This window comes from Macrobrachium rosenbergii, chromosome 36 (genome assembly GCF_040412425.1).
Source record: "Macrobrachium rosenbergii isolate ZJJX-2024 chromosome 36, ASM4041242v1, whole genome shotgun sequence".
NCBI lineage: Eukaryota > Metazoa > Arthropoda > Malacostraca > Decapoda > Palaemonidae > Macrobrachium > Macrobrachium rosenbergii.
The window spans coordinates 7466026-7486723 of record NC_089776.1 but is presented as its reverse complement, the minus strand read 5'-3'; the positions used below and the strand labels follow the sequence as shown (position 1 = coordinate 7486723).

At 36.0% G+C, this 20698-nt stretch overlaps 1 protein-coding gene across 8 annotated transcripts in view; it reads right to left on the bottom strand.

Annotated features, from left to right (window-relative positions):
• Positions 1-20698, bottom strand: part of CaMKI (Calcium/calmodulin-dependent protein kinase I) — a 154420-nt gene that overhangs the window by 14563 nt on the left and 119159 nt on the right. For 3 of the 8 annotated variants that reach the window (XM_067134488.1, XM_067134490.1, XM_067134492.1), the window contains 4 exons: positions 19054-19194; positions 18232-18358; positions 15009-15096; positions 2654-2807 (listed from right to left, as the gene is read on the bottom strand). In XM_067134488.1, the coding sequence (XP_066990589.1) occupies positions 2654-2807; positions 15009-15096; positions 18232-18358; positions 19054-19194 (510 nt within the window). Of the gene's footprint in view, positions 1-2559; positions 2808-15008; positions 15097-18231; positions 18359-19053; positions 19195-20698 lie in introns of all 8 variants that reach the window. The other 5 variants (XM_067134489.1, XM_067134493.1, XM_067134494.1 and 2 more) reach the window with 2 other exon arrangements.

The following is a 20698-nucleotide window of genomic DNA, read 5'->3' as shown; positions in this document are numbered from 1 at the left end:
CTACTGAGGTTAGAGGCCTGCAATTTGGTATGTTTGATGATTGGAGGGTGGATGATCAACATATCACTTTGCAGCCCTCTAACCTCAGTAGTTTTTAAGATCTGAGGGCAGAAGAAAAAAAGAGTGGACACAATAAAGTGTGGACGGACAGACAAAGCCGGCACAATGGTTTTCTTTAACAGAAAACTAAAAAGAGCTTTCAAATAACTGACAAATATATACCTTTATATCATATAAACAATTTTACGTAAATACCATAAGCATTAACTATGTAATCTGTATAGTTAGACATACTGTATTTTTATAATTGTATATTCTCCTTCCATATATGCACAATGTAAATAAAACCCCAATTCCAAAAAAGTGGTTCATTTGTTAATCCCATGATCAATCTCTACAATTGGTCTGAAGGTCAGGTCACTTTTGTGTACTTTTCCACCTGTGTTACGGGACAAGAATGTTGTCATTCCAGACTGTAAGATAAAAATTACTTGAAAATGCCACAGGTTGGCAGAACAATTCTCACGGTAAAGACAAAAAGAAAAAATAAACAATAAATGGAAGAAATTAGTCTGTACATTTTTCAAGAGTACTAACCCATAAGAATTAGAAAACCTCCAAAAAAACAAGGATTCTTGCAAAAAGCTTACATATGTCATAAAGTAAATGCCTTCAAATTGAACACACACACACACACACACACACACACACACATATATATATATATATATATACATATATATATATATATATATATATATATATATATATATATAAATATATATATATATATATATATAAAGGCAGTCCTACCGGCAGTGTCAGTTAATTGCGTTTCGTTGTTCTGGCGCAGCTAGCAATGTTGTTAACCAGATTTTCCATGCCGATCTCCGGTTAACAGCGCCAATCTCCAGTTAACAGGGACATTAAGTGGATTTCAGAACCGATCTCCGGTTAACAGCGCTGTTAAGTGGGGATTTCGGTGCTGATCTCCGGTTAACGGCACCGTTAAGTGGGGTTAGCAGCACTCAGCCAGAAAACCTGCCGTTAACCGGGGACTGCCTGGTATATATATATATATGTGTGTGTGCGTGTGTTTGTGCATGTGTGTGTGTGTGTGTTTGTGCATGTGTGTGGGTATCTGTGTGTGTGTGGTGTGTGTGCTTGCTACATGTGCATAATGTACTGTATATACAGTATACGAAAATTTTTCATATAACAAAACTGCGAAGTGAAACAAAACTGACTCCTCCTGTCCTTAACCTGATGACCTAACAACCACACTCTTGTGCCTTTTGATATAAATCCTCAATCTGACATTTGGACAAGATTTTAACAATAATAATTTGGAGAATTTGTTTCCTACAAAAGAAAGATACAGTACAGTATATAAAATAATCACTCACATTGAACACAACACCTGAATGATATCGCATTGACACAAAATACCTTAATCATACAAATGTTACCAAGGGTAATTTTTTCATACATCCATACATACATACATAAATAAACACAATTTATATGCATATATAATGTTTCCTTTTTACCTCCTTTGAAAAATAATATTTGAAAAACAAACGTCTCATTATGAATAACTTTCTATATCTAGAAATGCTCAGCATTACTAAGATGCATTCCAAGTCTTGGCTCTAGCAGGCAGCATGAGCAAGTGGATAGAAACTAAATTTCTACCATGACAACAGGACACTGACAAGCATTTGGATGCAACAAAAGCATGCAGCTTTCAACAAACCCATCTTTAAAATGTATATAAGCCATAGGGATATGTTTAACACGTCCCTGGGATGCAGCATGATTGGTAAAGCAAACAACGACCTAATCTAACACAAAGCCACTGTCACCACACCAGGCCCTCTGGTGCTTCTATCCCTACTAATCTCTTAATTGCTTCTACTGCTATTGTTGATTGAATGACCAGAGGCACCCCAGACAAATAGTTTATCAATCTAGCAATTTCTAATGAGGCATACGGTGTACGATATTGTACTCAATCAGACATTTTGGAAGTTGAACAAATTACAACTAAAAGTCTTGAATTGCAATTTTTTTTCACTACAGTACTTTGTTCTTACTATAATATACTATAACAAAAACATAACACTAAGCAATGCACAATTTTTTTACAACTACAACAAAAATTTGTTGCTCTGATAGTAGTGAGGTGATCTGCCAAGCACCTGAGGACTAATAAGGAACTGCCTCCACTTGGCAAGCCTTGTTTTAAGAGTTGTGGCTATTTTATTCTACTTGTGAGTATGATTTGCTCTATTTCTGTACATCTTGCAAGGCACCAGTGCTTCAATGCTATTCATGTGCCTGACAAACAAACAAAGTTGGACTTGAATATGACTGACAAGACATTATTTACCTAATGATCGTTCAGTATGGTATGTGCAATTCTTTCCATTACTTGTAGCTGCTGTGAATTTGTTTGATGACATGTGTACCTTAACCTTACAGTTGTATGGGTATACCAGGATGCATAAATACTAAATTCCACATATTGTATGGGAATTTGAATGAATTATACTGTACTTTTAAAATGTATGGTGTGATACTAGAATTCGGTTGTAATTGTGGAGGCAGTCCTGTGTACTGGGTGATGACTAGTGGGTTGTGGCAGGCTGACCTGGTTTCACCTCCTCCTCCTCCTCCTCATCCTCCCTCGCCTCTGCCTCCTCCGTAATCGGGGGACAGGCGGGGGGAGAGTCCACCTCCATGCTCGTGGAGGATAGGGCCAGTCGCTGCATCTTGTGAACCATCACGATTGCATGCATAAGTTGCTGCAAGAAACAAGTTACAGCCCTTTCAAATTCTGCTCCTCATAAAAACCTAATCATCCCTTTTGATAAATTCTAGGCTAAGGCTCAAAACGTTAACCAGTAATTCATAAGTCACCCCACACGTCCTGCAACACTGAATCAGCAAAAGCTTGGAGCCCTCTGCCACATTTGGAGAACTTTAGCAGTAACTTGGACCTTCTTCCACTAAAGCAGAACAATAGGATTATATCTAAGAGATGACAAAAATGAATGCATGGCGTAAATTAACTGGTGCATCATCTTGTAGAAAGAAAATGAAATACAGTACCATAAACTGAATTACAATACCTGTTTTTTATCTTCCCTGCTTAAAAATATTAGATGTCATCCAGTTACTTTCAAAATGCATTTTGAAAATAGAACTGAACCAAAATCATTCCTACTAGTGACAAGTGCATGCCAGCACACTGTCCAGGGGAATTTAAAATCTAAATAAATATTAAACAGACATCAACACATCATGTCTAAAAAAATATCTTTCTGCAAAAATCAAGTCTTTTCTGTGTATCTCTCTCAGTTTCAGGTTCAAAAACCAACGAGAATTCTGTGGTTTCTCAAAGTCAAATTATCAAAAGTTCCACCAAAAACTTCAAATTACATTATGTTGTACTAGTTTGTTCATTGCCTTCTTTTAGTTCAAGTAATTCTAGTATAATTAATAACTTCTCCAAAAAATTACATGTATGAATCTAGGATCATAATATGAGATGTACCAAACACCTTAATCAAAGTTTTTTTAATCTAAAATACACACTACCAAAAGATGCACAGAAAAGTGTTGATTTCTAACAAAGAGTCTAATCAAGAATTTCAATTTACAGCGGTATTCACAAGTCAAACCATCTTTATCTGTTACTGAAATATTACATCTGTACCATTACTTCGGAGCTAAGTGTATTTTTGACATTACTGTACTGTAACTAAATTGTATCAAACCAGGATTAACTTTTTTCATTCTAAGTCTTCTAGGAATAAACTACTTTTCCAGCAGAATTAACACACTTATCTCACCCCACTGGGATCTTGCAAAGATATTAATGTAGTCATGTTGCTGAGATGTCTCTTGATCAAATAAATTCAGCTCCCTTGCCATATTTTTCAACCAACTTCACAACAAAAATTTCCTTTACAAATTACCATGTCACTACTCCTTGACGGTTTCCAAATATCAGTTAGAAGTGTTACATTTAAAAAAAGGGACTGAAGCTGTCACCAGGTTGAATCTGCCTTGAAAATTAGTTAAACCTTTATTATGAACAGATAAAATACACATCATGAATCCCAATTTCTACTACTATCCAGTTTCATATGGAAAATAATCTGAAGATTCAGAGAAAACTTTATGTTTCTCCAGGAAAGATACTTTAATATTGTGATTATTAAATAAAGTGTAATTTTGCACTTAATACTAGAAATGATCTCTTCAACAATACACACTATTCAACTGTAACTGGTATCTACGGAAGTCTACTGATTATAATTATATCTTTTTTCCAATAATTTTGTTTTCATTAAGACTACTGAAATCCATATGAACGCTCTAACAAAACTATTCATAACTACCAATCAAGTCATTTCACTCATCACATGACCGAACAGAGCAAGAGACTGCTGTAATAAATATGAAGAATGATAAAGACATGATTCATTTATCTATGTCAAACTAGTGTTGCATGAACAGTCATCAAAAATGTCATGTGCTAAAATATGAAAAAAAAAAAAAAACTATGCTTTATACACTTACACTATCACATTACACAGCCATGCTTTGGCTCTAAGTATGCTATGTATCACATATAGAGGAGGAAGAAAATTTCAGTCTGCTAAATGGCAGATGAGCCCATAGGTAGTATCAGCCATTAAGTCCCTTTGTTGCTGGTCCCAGAAGAAAGAAGCTTCTTGTCACGAGATCTACGATCTTGAAAGACTTTCTCAATATACTAATTTATTTGCTCAACTGAGGAAGACATATGTTGGATACATTTCTCAAAAGTGAAATGGAAGTCGGGAATGACATTTAAAATTTCATATGATTTTAATGTAGTTTGAGAAACTGTTTAAAAAATAATATTGCACAGGAAATGGGAGGGGTGAATCCAATATCCCAGACCTCCTAACAATTACGCTTTGAGTTTTGTTATGGTTCAACTTAACTACAAAGTGACTGGTTGAACAGTCAATAAAAGCCTTAGTGTTGTAAATGCGGGCAACTCTTAAATGGTAAAATACAGTTTTGTATTTTCTTAGCATCTACTATATCCCACCCCCATAGGACTGCCGTTGTAATTCCCATCTTCCAGTTATTACCTAACATATTTTGCCAAAAGACAAGGACAGAAAAATCTGTTGTATTGGGCTACTGATAACTCCTCTATTAGCCATTTTGTTGCAAGCTACACTTGCATAACCTAGCACCCAATAAAAACTAATTTCACAGCCTTAGTGTTCCAATAAAAATTGCTCTAAAATATTCAAAATTGCGACACTTGGAATCAAATTTCCACAACAACAGCAGCCCATTATTGGAACTGGAACCATACATATGCAATTAACATTTTTTCCATACAAAAACACTATCAATACTTGCCCACACTAGTCTTTGATAAATTTCCCTCAGACACACCATACTCTTGCTACAGATAACAGCAGTAGCCAGATTAAGCACATACAGATAGATACATGCATGCACCTGTGGGGCCCTACAGTTGGGAGGTGGGATATCCACACTATGAGTAGCATGACTGTATGAAAAAATTAATTCTTGTTTTCTGTTCCTTTGTATGTACCTACAACTAACCACTTTTTCGTCTCCTAGATTCCTCACAGTACAGCCTAAGCTTTTTTTTTTTTTTAGTAAAGAAGACCTTACCACTCAAAATTAGTTTAGTTCATTACAGCTGTCAATCAAAAGAGGGGTCAACACCCTTCATGACTCTTGCTCCTAAACAGAGGCTGAGACTTAATCTGTGCTAGTAACTATTCTGTTCTCTTTCCAAAGGTCTGAGGGGATAGATAGTCGTATATGTCCAACGTAACAGCATATAAGACTGCCCAGAGCCTACATGCTCCTATGGTGCCTCCAGAGTTAACACATGTTCCTGCTCTAAAGTCTGCACAAAGAATTCCTTGCCATCACAGGCAGTGATGCCGTGACTTGCCTACGAAGCCTCCATGGGGACCCTGCTTTCCTGGAGTAACTAACTGTCATCTATTTGTGTTCTCTGACAATACCTAAACGTGAACTGGGGCTGCTAAGGACACATCATTATGTCTCTTTCTCTCCCAATTATTGTTATCCTAATCAAGATTAGAAGAATATTTGTTACACTCCTAACAAATTATTTTCTATTACAGGAGTCTGTTGCTAGTTTCTAGCCATTTGCTATGGCTATTTCAAGAAATCAGGAATCAGGATAGCTTAACATCATGTAAATCTTGTTCTTTGTAACTTTTTTTGTGAATAAATTCCCTTTCTCTTAGACAACTGTCATAATTTTACTAAAATACCTAAAGAGAATTTAATAATACTAAATACAGAATTTTAAACATCTGTGATACCTTGACATATCTGAAACCTTTCAATCTAAAAGTTCAAGTGTTTAGTTTTGATTTCTGCAGAACTGCAGAGATTAACTATTTTGCTGTGTGGCTAAGATTGTTTGCTGTTTACTGGTAACAAATCGCCGAGCCTTGCTGAGTTGACAGTGTGTACTTCTGTTGATTTTTAAAAGGATTGCTAAGTGTATTGACAAACGAAACAAGTTGGGTCAACAAAATGCACTCTCTTTGTTGGCCTGGAGTTTGGGGTTTGTTACACAGGCCGAAGTAGTGAACCAGTTTTCACTACAAAAATTAAGTATGGTATATATATACAATATTACTAAACTTGATTGGTGTAGCTCTAAATGGACTGAACAGAATATGAACTGCAAATGAAATAAAACATCACGTACAGAGCTTCAAAACTGTGAAGCTAGTCAGAATCATTGAAATAATAACAACAACTGAACTCAGCAGTGAAAGAAAGGTGTAAGTGAATAAAAACGACAGAAATAGAAACGAAATAGAAACAAATTACTCCGGTTAATGGCAATCTGTAAGAGACAACTGCAATGTGTGCAAGGGCCAAGAATTACAAGCTGAATAAAAAAAAAAAAAGAGAGACCTGCTTAAGAGCAAAAGTAATGAGTCCACTGCACAGATAAATAGGTACAATTAGATGAAAGCAAAAGTGAAATACCTGAAAAGAAAAGCTGAATAACTGAGGGGTAAACACCCCACGTTCAAAGAAAGGAACAAAAAGTTGAGCGATCAATAAAAGCGTGCCTAGACGACCATTCATCACAGAAATCTTATTCGGCAGAGTTATAGTTTCCCGTTCACTTGATGACATGACAGTAACAGCAGCAGAAGGTGCTAATATCTGCTTGCATATTCTATACATGTATGAATACAGATGAATAATGCTGGAAAATTTCCTGACAGTGCTTAAACATCCCAGATTACCATTAATCATAAGGTTCTACAACACACCAGATTTCCCATGATAACTTTGTTGGTTGAAGAACATGGCTATGGCAATTTGGAGCGACGTTAATGTCTACACAGTACATATACTTAAATGCACATTATTTGTTATACACTGACATATTATATTAATGATTGTACATCTCCATTAATTAAATCAATGATCCATTGACTATGGAAAAATAGTCTTTACAATGTTTTCTACCATTCCATTCAAAAACAAATTTTACGAAACAAATTGAGGAGCAGAACCCATTGCTCATATGAAATAAAATTTCAAATTACTGATGCTCACAGACAGCCCAAGAAGATCTTCCCATATTTTTTATATAACATAAAATCAACTATTGTATTAAACAAACTATCTACTTGTATATGCTTGTGTAAAATACAAACCGGTTAAGACATTAATGACCTGTATGTGCCAGACATCTGAAAAACACAGCTTTTACAGAGCATGCAAACTTTAGCATGACAAATATAACTAGATAAAGACCTTCTCAGCAAACTATTTCAGTGTGATATATGCAGTTTAGCAAAATACATTTTCTCTCTTTATGTACGTACAAGGAAAGCTATGACTCAGAAAGCTGCGAGTTAAGTCTAATATCATTCGTTTTGGCAATCCATGAGTCCTGCATATTTGAATCACAGATATCTGTAATTCTTCTCAGGTTTATAATGATTAATATTAGATTCTTTGCATTTATTAATTTCCATATTATTTTGGCCTTTTGATGTTTGTCTATTTTTAATTTCCCATACTTCTGATATGGTCTCATTACAATGCACTACCAATTTTGCATACATTCACTGGTAAAATAAGTAAGCATGGCCGCTCCTATGACTAACGAAAGCTCTCGAATGCAATATATAGAGTGTAAATCCAATAACACAAACTAGACATCCAAAAACGATAATGGGAGACATCAACTATAGAAAGATCTTAAATTTTTACTACTTACTTTTTCGTTAATCTATCAAGACGCCAGGCTAAGCCTATATAATGTGTGGCTACATGGATGGTATTTTTACAAATGACTAAGGAAGAAATAATGAATAACCCTTTTAATATTGTTGCCTTTCAGGCAAGCTAGTGTGAAGACCAGTCGTGCCAACCTATGCGGTATTTCGTGGCAAAAGAACGACTGAATACCAAGAATTAGTCCAGCTTAATTAGGTTAGAAAAAGTAGTCTAGCTTAGACAGCCAAGATGCTGGACATCTAACTCCTCCGAGAATTTCGCATACCGAGTTGCATCAATCAGTACTAAGAAACATAAAAGATTGAGCAATGAGCTTTAGCTTTCAAACTAATGTAGCCTGTACATTATTTAAAAGCGATTAATATCACCAAGCAAGAGCATGACAGGAAGTCCACAAAATTATCAGTACCATAGAAGCTGTCGGCAATTTTTACAACACCTTAGACCAGGGGTTGGCAGCCTTTTGGAGAGAGCAGGCTAGACAGTTCTGCAGTGTCTCAGAGGAGGACCATGATATCAAATGTACTATAAGGATGCTTAATGCCTTAAACTGGGTAAAAATTGCTAGATAATTAGTGTCCTGGTGTTACGCTGGCAAGCCAGACTGAAATCCCTCACGGAATGGATTTGGTCCCTGGGCCGGTGGTTGCTGACCCCTGCATTATACAAGCCAGACATATTTTCTTCGTAAAATTCACTTTAGGAATGAAAGACCTCATATTTTTCAGTGTTGTCGACTTGAATTTGAGACACTTGACATTTTTTGCAATTATTAAGTTGGCAGAAAACTGGAATTTTGCTGATGCACAGAACATATTAGTTACTTGCTGTATGCAGAAGAGTAACTCATCTGAACGTATGAAAATATTTCAGTCTAATTTGAAATTGGGCTGAGCCTCTAATCACCAGTCGAATCACCGACAATACAGAAGTGAATAATCTCTATAAATCATGGTATGCAAGAGTTTAGAAAGGTAAACAGCTGACTGAAAATTCAACACTTTAAGAAATTACTTGTGGTACAAATAGAAGTTAACTGAGCATTACTGTTATAGGCTTGAAGACTATTTACAAAAGATATATAAGTGACAGTGTCCAGAATAGGCAAGATGTGAGAGAAGGGTAGTATCATTATATTGTATTCCTATGTAAATTCTACAGCAGAACCTAAGACTAATCTGTCCAACGTATAAGTGAAAAAATCTCCGAGTAGGTCAAATAAGACTAAGTTGGAGTAAAATTTTGGCTTTAACAAAACCCTGTCCAATGACAATCACAACACACAAACAACTGGGCTTTTTAATAAGCCTTTTTTATTACAAAATTCTAATGAATATGAATTAGCTATGTCAGGAGCTGCTGCTAAAATAACTGAACCTTCATTAATATCAACCCTAGTGGTTACTGCATAACAGTCAAGAATTATATACAACAGGTTAAGCAGATGTGAATGCTGAATATTAGTAACCATCGAAAGGAAACAAATAAGGAACTTCTTGGCCGAGACAGGTACATTACCCCACTGGAGTAGCAAAATATTTTAAAGGTAAAGTAGTGTATTACAGTTGTTTTGTTATAAGAGTTTTAAGAGTTCTATAAAGGCACAGTGTACAATGTTGTTGCAACAATAAATTCTATACCTGAGGCCACTCTAAAATTTATAGCGCCTCAACTAATATCATAAGCATCAAAATTAGCTGTTGGAAAGAAATACAGAGGCCGTAACAAGCATCATAAATCTAGGCCTTATCACCATAAAATGTTAACGCAATGAATTCCGTACTTAGGTTTGGTTGTTCTAAGAAGATTAGCGAATGGAATTGCAAGTTGTCCTTCCTCATTTAAAGAAAACTATTGGAAAATCTCTTTAGGGCTACCTCAGGTATTCTGCTTCACAGGCAGTATTTTGGGAGCAAGTATAACAAGACCCATAAACAATGAGGAAGTGGAATAGTAAAATATATAGAAATGGGTATAAGCATATTCAAGGATTAATGAATATCATTAGAGTATCTTGGGTTCATCACATATGGATGATGCATTAGTCAAATCAATGTAAAGATCTTTGAATGTTTTAAGAAGTATACTGAAAGCATATAGCAGTTTCAAGACCAGCTGTTCTTCTTTTTGCCTGTCCTTTCAAGATCTGTAGCCTGAATGGAAGAACCTCCTCTCACAAAGTCAGCACCCAGTGTTAACTTAATCAAGGAAAATTACACGTTTGTTGGTTGTCTTCTTGTGACATTTGAGGCTGCACATCTTAAAAGGACATATATAATGACGAACAGGAAATTTAAATGTTTTGGATGAGGAGGTTACCTATTGTTTTTCAGTGTCTCACTGTAAACAATTATATCTGTCTGCCTTGGCTGTTCTCCTTTCTCTTGAAGGTGGTCTTGAAACTGATGTGTTTTCAAATATTTTCCTTACACATAACTGGATTTTTACATATCTTTATCACGTGGCAAGTGTGCTTCATATAGTCATCAATGTAGAGATTAAAGCAGATTACATAATCAAACCATGAAATCTGAGAGACCCACAACATTATTTTGATTTAGCTAAATAACAGGCGGATGATACTGACAGCCATGAACTTAAGAGATTGCCACTGGTGTTAGATTAGCCCACAAAATTATTTATGAAATATCTATGAGGGAAAAGAAAGAGAAAAGAATCCCACAGTTATCATCCCAGGAAGATAAATCAGAGCAAACACATACAAATCATTGAATGTTAACCCTTTCCTCTACTACATTTCAAGAATTTACAAGTTTGAATCTGTGACTACTTGATAGTTTTCCAGTGAAGAAAGTCTTTCAAGTGATTGCAGACACTTTTACAAAATATCATTACACGAAGATAATCAATATAATGCCAAATAGAAATGTCACTTCTTTTCGTGTAATCAGAATTGTCTGCCATTTGCCATTTATACAGTAGAAGTCTGAACATTCAGTTTATTTTGGACTGAATTACCAGATGGCCTTCCCCGTTAGTTCCTAACATGTGTTACTGCTTAACCATAAAAAAATCTATAATTATATATCACTTTCATCACTAGTTATATTACAATACTATCACTGTTTTACCATTATGGTACAATATCCATATTAAGCCTTACAATCCCACAATTCAACTGGGTCCTCCCCCATTCCAAAATATAAATATAATGTTATATGGAGAATGAGGTTACCACTGGGTTCTACAGTAACAGAAGAGAGCCCTGCAACAGATTTAAAAATCTGTTATCAACCTCTAAGATCATCAGACACTAACTGAGGGTCAAGCTCCAAGATTTAAGCCTTTCCACTCAGGGATTCTTGAAGCTATTGTGGTCATGGAGGAGGTCGCAGGTCTACTGCTGACAAAAGGAGGGGAGTGAGAGCTGAGGAAGGGCAAACTTTTTAGCAGCTTTCCTTCACAATTTATACACAACTGCCTGTTCAACATAAGCAGCTCTTTGAATTTGGAAGGCCTTGAGCAACACATGGAAATGCAGTGTTCCAATGTTGCAGTAATGAAGAGTTTAATCAGTGAAGCAGTATCTCATGCCTCCACGCACCTTCCTTGTAACCGTCAACTCCACTTCCTTTCTATCATTTTATTACTTGCTTAATAGAAATCCTGACAATCAAGATGAGATGTTAATCGATCAACTCCTGTACAAAAAGTTTATTTTTATTTTGTGCATGAACTCAACAATGTTCTGCTCTGTGGGCTTGCCTGGGTTACTGGTATTTGAGGTACCTAACACAGTTTGTAAAACATTTGTACAATAACTGGCCTACATGCCCCTAAAACCTACTAACTCCACTTGGTCATCTTCATCAATCTGGAACATAGCATCATGACACCACAATTTCTGCCATAACTTTTTTTACAATTAACCTTTTTAAATCATCCCTTCCCAGAACAGCCATATGTTTGCACAATTTACATCCTTACATCATCCCTTCCAAGAACAGCCATATATGATGCATTCTGTATGTTAAGTTCTGCAGAAAGTCAGGTAAAGCAAAAGAATCATTCAACCAGTCATGTACAGAAGATGTTCATTTATGACAAGCACAACTTAAAACTGCTTCCACATACTGTACTAGGTCATTAGGCAGGGGATGAGCTCAAGAACTTTCAAGCATAAGGACAACATCATAGCCTGCAGAAGGACCCTCCTTTAGATTAGCCTTCAGTGTTGGCATAAAGTCGAAAGCTGGCAACAGTTATCCAGGCATTCCCTCAGGCACTGGCAAACATTTCATATTTTCCACCCACACTAAAACCTTAAGTGTTACCATAATAATTTTAATTTATGTCACCTTAGTTATTCGCCAACATTAGCACTTACACAATCTTTACTTCACTTAAACCACTTATCAGCCTTTCATCCTGCCCCTGCCAGAGTTCTTTCTGATACTGTACATCCTAAATTTGATAATAATGCAATTCATATTCTTATTTGAGCTGTGTGAATATTTCATTGTAATATTCAAGACAGCATCATCAAAATGAAATAACCCACCTCAGAAAATGAACAATGCTGTAATTTTTAGTTCATAATACATTGCCTTCTCTATACTGAGCAATTCTGAGATGGTAATCCCTCCAAGATAGTATCCAAAAGACTCCTTGTACAACACTTCACTGAACTCAAGTAACTTCACCCTATTAATTGCTTTTAGCTGGGATACAGCTGACAGTCCTGGGGTATGAATTCAAACAGTAACCCACAAAAATTCTGAAGTGACATTTAAAACAACTCTGAACAGAGATACCAAGGCAGACCACATACAAAGTTATCTTTTATGACTGACATAACTGTGTGTTCGAAATGCCTCAAGACAAAATAGCAATCAAGCTTCAAGAAAGTGCAATTTCCATTTCAATCCCAAGATGATGAATCAGGATTGTTTATTTGGCAGCCAGTCAAAACACTGCAGTTGATGACCACTCAAAAGTGTTTAAGGTGTCCAAAATATTATCATAGCTGGACTGCTTTTGGAAATTTAAACTAAACAGAGAGGTGAGCACTGGAGTAAGGTAGAATTCAAGAAGTTGAATAAATAGGTTGGAAAAGATGAAACACGCTGGATTAAAAGCAAAAGGCAACATCCAACAGGATACCTCAAAGAATCCTTGGTGCCATTTACACTTGTCTTGAAAGGCAGCTTTTGGAAGCTTGGAAAAACTTTCTGCCATTATAGTAAAAAGGACCTTATTCGATTTCTATAAGCTCAATTCGTATTCTCTCTTAATTCTTCCTTTGTGAGTACGTCACAGATCAAATTTTTATGTGATGACTTATCTGTATGCAGATGAAATTACATTCCTTTCAAAGAGGGCTCGAGTGAGTTTTTAACTGAGCATCACTCATTATTCTAATGTTTAAATGAGTAAAAACTGCAATGCTTTGATTCCTTTCATCATCTGACGCTTAAACGCAACGAACATATTCTAATTATATGATAAAAATAGCACACCAATGCAACAGCTGTATGTTGGCACTTCAAAGTACCTTTAATGTATCAAAGATATATATATATATATATATATATATATATATATATATATATATATATATATATATATATATATATATATATATATATATATATATATATATATATATATATATATATATATATATATATATATTTTTTTCACTGGTAAGGTGTTTCCCTGATAAGGAGTGTCCGGTGGAAAAAAAAAAAAAAAAAAAAAAGTTTCTTTCGCTATTATAAAACGTGTTGAGTGTCAACATAAAAACTAAAAACCAAAAACTCACCGGCCACTGCATATCCGTCATTAGATTTTCTACGAGAGGGCACATAAACATTTAATAACACAGAGAAGCAGATTACATGGACGTGTAGTAAACTGATTCTGTATACTGCATATTCTCAAATGTTCAGATGTATGTGTACACTTATACACGGACTCATATATGGACATAAATATGCATCAACATATATACAAACACTTCATTTAACATTCTGCGGTGCACTTGTTATTTTTTTATAAAATATGAATTAACGGCACAAAAGAAATAGTCAAGAGTACATCCCCTAAATCGCTTATTCACATGTGGGAAGATCTTTTTGAGCTAGGCAGCATCATATGCGTCATGTACCACATTACCTTTCGAGCAGTCTAGAGAGACCCAGGCCTCAAATCTTAAATAGAATTGCACTGTAGATAAACGACAGCAAGACAGAAGTTTGGTGTGAATTATAAAATGCAGAACAGGCCTGTTAAGTCCCATACTATGTTAGTCTCTTTTAACCATGAATCAGCCACTGCGTTAACCACTGTATAATGTCGGACAAAATCTAGAGTATATACATTATGCAGGGGTGCAAAGCAGTGCAGCTGAGGGCTTTCTATATTCAGAGTTATAAATGATTTTGATAATTTTACCATAATCTTAAAAATTTTGTAAAACAACTTCTCATAAGTATTCCATATTCTCCAAACTACTTTGCTTCTTCCTTCATGACCGTTTATGTTCTCGTGTAAGATCTTAACAGGCCTGAATGTGAGTAAGTTGGATAGTAGTTACCAAAGGATCTATATACAGACTCTTGATAGACTTCAAATAAGAAATAAAAAAATTAAAATTAACAACATGCATCTTAAAGATTTATATTTACCCTCCAACGGCTTTTTGCAAAATTTTTCTTGAGCTGTTCCGATACTGAGCTGTGTATATTTCTGTCACTTGCTGCATTACCAGAAATCCTGGAAAAACGGTGAAAAACAACTCTGGAATTATATTTTCTTAAATATGTACTATCACTAACTACGCTGTATGACAAAAGGAAAGTAAAAATATTTAAAACAATAAATATCAGTTTAACAAACCAAAACCATTGCCTTATAATCATTTTGCCATCTTCAGTGAGTCAATCAAAGTCAATTTAAAAAGTTACTTTAATGACATTATAAAAGAGGCACGTGCTCAGAATAAACACACTATTATCTGAGATAGCCTTATACTTCATTTGGAAGTGGGTGACTGTACCCAAGCTCAGCAGAAAATTAAAATCCTGCTACCCTACATGACAATATTCTGAACTCACATACCCAACCAGATATGAACCTTTTGTCCTTGAGGGTAGATGCTTTATGCTTTCCCTTCTGTTTTTGCGAGCAATACTTTTCTTTCCATATTTTATCTAAAGTGTTGTCCTCTTTTCACCTTTTGTTGTTTAACTCAGAGATTTCTCCAGAGTCCTTCCTTCACAGATCACTTTGTGCTCATATAATGGGTGTTAGTAATTTTCTTTGCACCATTCCTTAATCACATCTCTAGATCATTTGTGCTCAACTTTCATAAATCTTGGACATCCTTTTTAGTTCCATTCAAGAACTGGTCCCTTAGGTAGCATTGTTGTAAAAGATTAGCAACGAAAACTACTCTGTTACGTTGTGGAAGAAAAACCTCTTTCAGCTAGGAAAAACTACTCACCTGGCCCCCTTACTATGGAGCTGATCTCCAGAAAAGAGAAATCTGCATTCAGTCAATAGCAAGGCAGTGGTTTGTATTTAAAAAACATAGAATGACAAAAATTATATGTACACATTAAAGTACCCACTCCCAGTATACCTACAAGTACTAGTTTGGTATTTCTGCAGCTGGTATATTGGTCAAACTGGGAATGATTGATAATCTAGAGACACATGGGAAAATAATGGGTAATCTCCTCTCTATGATGGCAGTTAGCCAAAAACTGTCTTTCCAATCTCTATTAATACTCTCTGCTTTTGCTACTGTTTGCCAATTTCAACCAACTTTGCTTCTTTCTTTGACTATCTTACTACTTGACACAAGTCTTTCCAATCTTTTCATCCACAAAAGGTTCCCAACCTAGAATGGTTCCATTACTCACACTGACATGGATGGAAGTTAGCTCTTGCATCTTCTCTTATCAGCATGATGGGATATGCTATCCATCATCCTATTCCCTCGGACTACCATAACCATGCAGCCACATTCATACCCTTTGTTTGCCCCCAAATTTCTAGCTGAAAGAGCAAGCATGAGTCTTTCCTAACCTCTCCTCCTACTGCTATACTCATGCTTCTTGTATGTCTGCTAGGAATTACTGTACCACTGTACAGTACTTTGAAGGAAATAAATTTTTCTCAAAGTACCAAGAAATCTGATATCCTGACCTCATTCCCATTTGTGGTCCTTTTAACAAAAGTGCTCATCAACTTCTAACAGTCTAACTTACCTCCTCAATTCCATCCTGAGAGGATTTGTAGCTTCCTCTTCTAGTGGAAAAGTCGTGCTCTTTGGCTTTTATTTTCCTCTAATTATTCTCTTAGCAATTGCAATGCATCTTGAATCTCCTACAGGACCCCTCATTAATCCCAAGTCCTTCCCATTGGTATCTATTTTATTTTATCTATTTCAAGGTTCGTTGGGTTTGTGAGTCTTTACAGATTAGTTAAGACATCTGTCATAAATCCTCTCCCAGCAAAATTCCTAAAGGAGTTTACTGTTGAGGTAGTTCGTGTGCCTGGCTGCCTAAATTGCCCAGCTATCAAATCCTGCATTTATCCTTCCTCATGGAAATGTATTTTAGCCAATTCCTAAGAAGGTAAGGACTCAAATTTCTCCAGCTACCATACTTTTGCCGTACCTTCTATGATCCCATCAGAATTTAAAACTTTCCTCAACTGATGCTTTATTGAATATCTTGAATCCAACTTTTTTTTATTGAATCACCAGTAAGACTTCTGTAAAGCAAGCTCTATTGGTGATCTTTCCTGTCTCAATGACATTTGGTCATATTTTTCAAAGGGATTTCTAAGCATCATCTGTTGTCACTCGTCACAACTACAAAATTGAAATCATGCTTCAATGAACCACTTCTTTCCTTTTCTACTTCAGTAACTTCTGAACTGGTGAACTATGAGTGATACTGATTGTAAATCTGAAGCAATCACTAGTGCATTTACCAGCCATTAACCAAACACCCCCTCAATTTAAGTCCATCATCAAGTATCACTCCAATGATACGAGGGCAATAGACAATCCTGTCCTAGCCTGAATGTGGCTGCATGTTTGCTCCTCTGTAGTTAATATTTGAATATTTGAACTTTCAACAGTCCTAAGATTCTTGGTCTTTGACTCGTCAGTTGCTGACTGCATATTACCACACAGGATTACACGAATTCATATCTCTCAAAAAGAGCAAAGATTGCAAGATGTGCATTAACCTAAGCTCTGAATTCTTTAGCCAGAAAGCAGCTTGACCTGGTTACCAAAGAACAGAAAACCACACTGTGAGAGTGGGACATCATGCCAGGACGTGTGACAATTTCCGACACTCAGATAGTATGCCAAGTAGCATGGCATATACCCCTTTGGGTGAAGAATCCTAAAACAACCTAGCAACTCTACCTTAGTGGCCTTGTAAGCCAGGGATAAGGTGATTAAGGGAGCCCATACATCCACTGCTGAGTCAGCAGCAACTGCTGCCTGGTCCTCCCTGGTTTTAGCTGGTTGGAGAGAGGGATTGGAAGCTGATCAAAGTGTATGGTTCCAGTATAAAGAATACCATAACACTGGACTCTTACAGTACTGTAATACTGATGGCTCACTCCAATAAAAAGGGTGGATTTGAAGGTAGTAGCCTTCTGGTTCTCAGGAAGTCTCGGGATGACAGCAGATAGCCCCGTGCCTTTCTCCCTTCATGACGAGCCCACCATATATAACTACCATGAACCTTATACATATCATGATTTAAAGAATTCGAAGGAAGCAATTTCCTGTTATATGGAAAACTAAACTCTATCAAGAAAACATCTATTTAAATTCCAGTGTCTCAAATGTTTTCAAAGTGTAAAATATGAAGAACTTACCATGGATGACCAAGTGCTTGCTTACATGTATATCTCTTTTCTACATCAACACACATGAGTTGCCTTATGAAGTCCTTTGCTGATTCACTGATTTCATCCCAGTAAGGAGAATCAAATTCAAATTCACCTGAGGATAAGAGAGGCTGATCAATGAAAGAATACAAATAAAAAATTGATATTTTAAAAAAATTTCTTCAGTAACTTGTAAAACAGACTCGTCTTCAAATTTTGTACCGACCGATTTAGTTAACGCATGTCAATTCCTAGTGTTTTCTTAAAAATATTTTTATTAATAAACCAAAAGATCCAAGTTTTGGCATAATTATAATGGACCTCAAAAGTCTGTTATCTATGTTGGGTGCTGTACCTGACCAACTTATGCATCTGTTTGTCTCTGTATATAATTCTATTAACACAAAAATTACAAATACAACATTAGTTCACATAAAAATTTTAGAATAACTCTTAGACCTGTACAGAATTTTTTCATTCTCTTTCTTGTAGTTCCTATCTACTATGTTGAATAGTTACACCATCTCAAGTTGGATATTTTGTTTTTGTCATCAGCACCTAAAATATATTATTTCTCTAAAAAGAGAAACTAACATTCATTTTTATATTATGAGCCCATAACTTAAGGCACCTTTTCACTTATGACTGAAAGCTCTATGACACTCTCTCTCTGAAGGATGAAGAGCGCTAGCAATTTCTGGTAAAGAACCTGATATTACGAGCAACAAAAGCGTATCATCCACAGACGAGGCAAGATCTTAGGCAAAACAACTCACCAGCGACCTTGAAACTTCTGCAGAGAAAACTCACCTTTGAGGATCTGTGCAAAAAGGTTGGCGTCGTTTTCATCATAAAAAGGCGGATACCCACACAGTAGAATATATGCAATAACACCTATACTCCACACATCTACTGCTTTGCCATACGGTTTTTGTGCTAGGACTTCTGGCGCTGAAAATACAAAAAGGAAAGTTGATGCACTGAACTTTCTACCACACACTCCTTGTAACCTTCTGACAACTATGTTTGTATAATCATGAAAAAGGAAGTAAATTCTCTAAGAACTGTTTTAATATACAATGTAATAATGAGATTAAGTGGTCAATAAATATTACAATATACAGTACTGTGATAGTACAGGCAGTCCCCGGTTTACGACGGGGGTTCTGTTCTTACGCCGCGTCGTAAGCCGAAAATCGTCGTAAACCGAAAAATCGTCGAAAATCGTCAAAAATCCTAAGAAAACCTCACTTTTAATGCTCTGGGTATTGAAAACAATGTAAACTGCATTTTTATTGAGTATTTCACCAAAAAACCCTCCAAATTTTTATTATTCTGCCGTTTTGGAGCCATATTTCTTCCGTCGGATCGGCGTACGACGCGTCGTAACCCTGGAACATGCGTCGTAAACCGGGAAATAATTTCTGATGAATATATCTGAAAAGCGTTGTAACCTCGGAACATCGTAAGCCGGACCTGTTGTAAACCAGGGCTGCCTGTACTGTATATTGTAATAAAGGACAATCAGCCTGTAAGTAAAACAAGTTACTGTATGGGAAAAAGGTGACAAGTAATTAAATATGAGGGAATAGAGAATAAAACCGATACACATGAATTCAGGAGACATTAGCAGAGAGCAGATATGAAATTACCTCTCACTTAAACATTTGGAGATCAGAAGATTCCACAGCTGCACTAGGTAAACTGTTCCCCATTTTAGTTGTGGCCAAATTAAAGTCATCAGCAAATGGAGTTGTATTAAACCTGATACTAGAAAACAATAGTTTGCAGCTGCAGCTTGCATAGTATTGTCAGCAAAAGCAGCTAGGTTAGGTAAAGCAGAGTACAGAAGATGTTTGTTTTTGTAGAACATTTTATGTAACAAACATAATTAAATCCCTTTATGTCTATGCCACAAGTCAACATTAAGGGCTGGCAAAATAAACCTGACTGATGACAAAACTGTTCAAGAGTTTGAGATGAGAATCAGCACTGGAGACCACACTGGAGAACAGTATTCCAAGCAAGAAAGGAGGAAAGTGTTAAAACACTTAAGATATCATAGTTTTATCATAAAACATTCAAAAACACTTCCTCAAGTTACCCACTGACTTTTTGAGAAACAAAAGGAAGCAATATTATGTACTGTATATGCTTTTTAAAAGTCAATTTCTTATCAAAAGTTGCACAAAAAATCTTGAGGAGTCCCTGACATTTAAAAGTGTACCACTGAAATGTAAATCAGGATACTGTACAAAGGTATGTGTTCTGCATCAACTATCATACTTTGAGTCTTGGAAGGGTTAAGCTTCATGTCTCAAAGCCTACTCCACTTAAGAATGCATGCCACATCTCTATTCAGAAGAAGATCCAGTATTTCCTCCTCATAGATCTGTATGGACTAATGTGCTTCACTCATGTCTTCCTCAAGTATCAGAATGCAGCAATGTTCCCA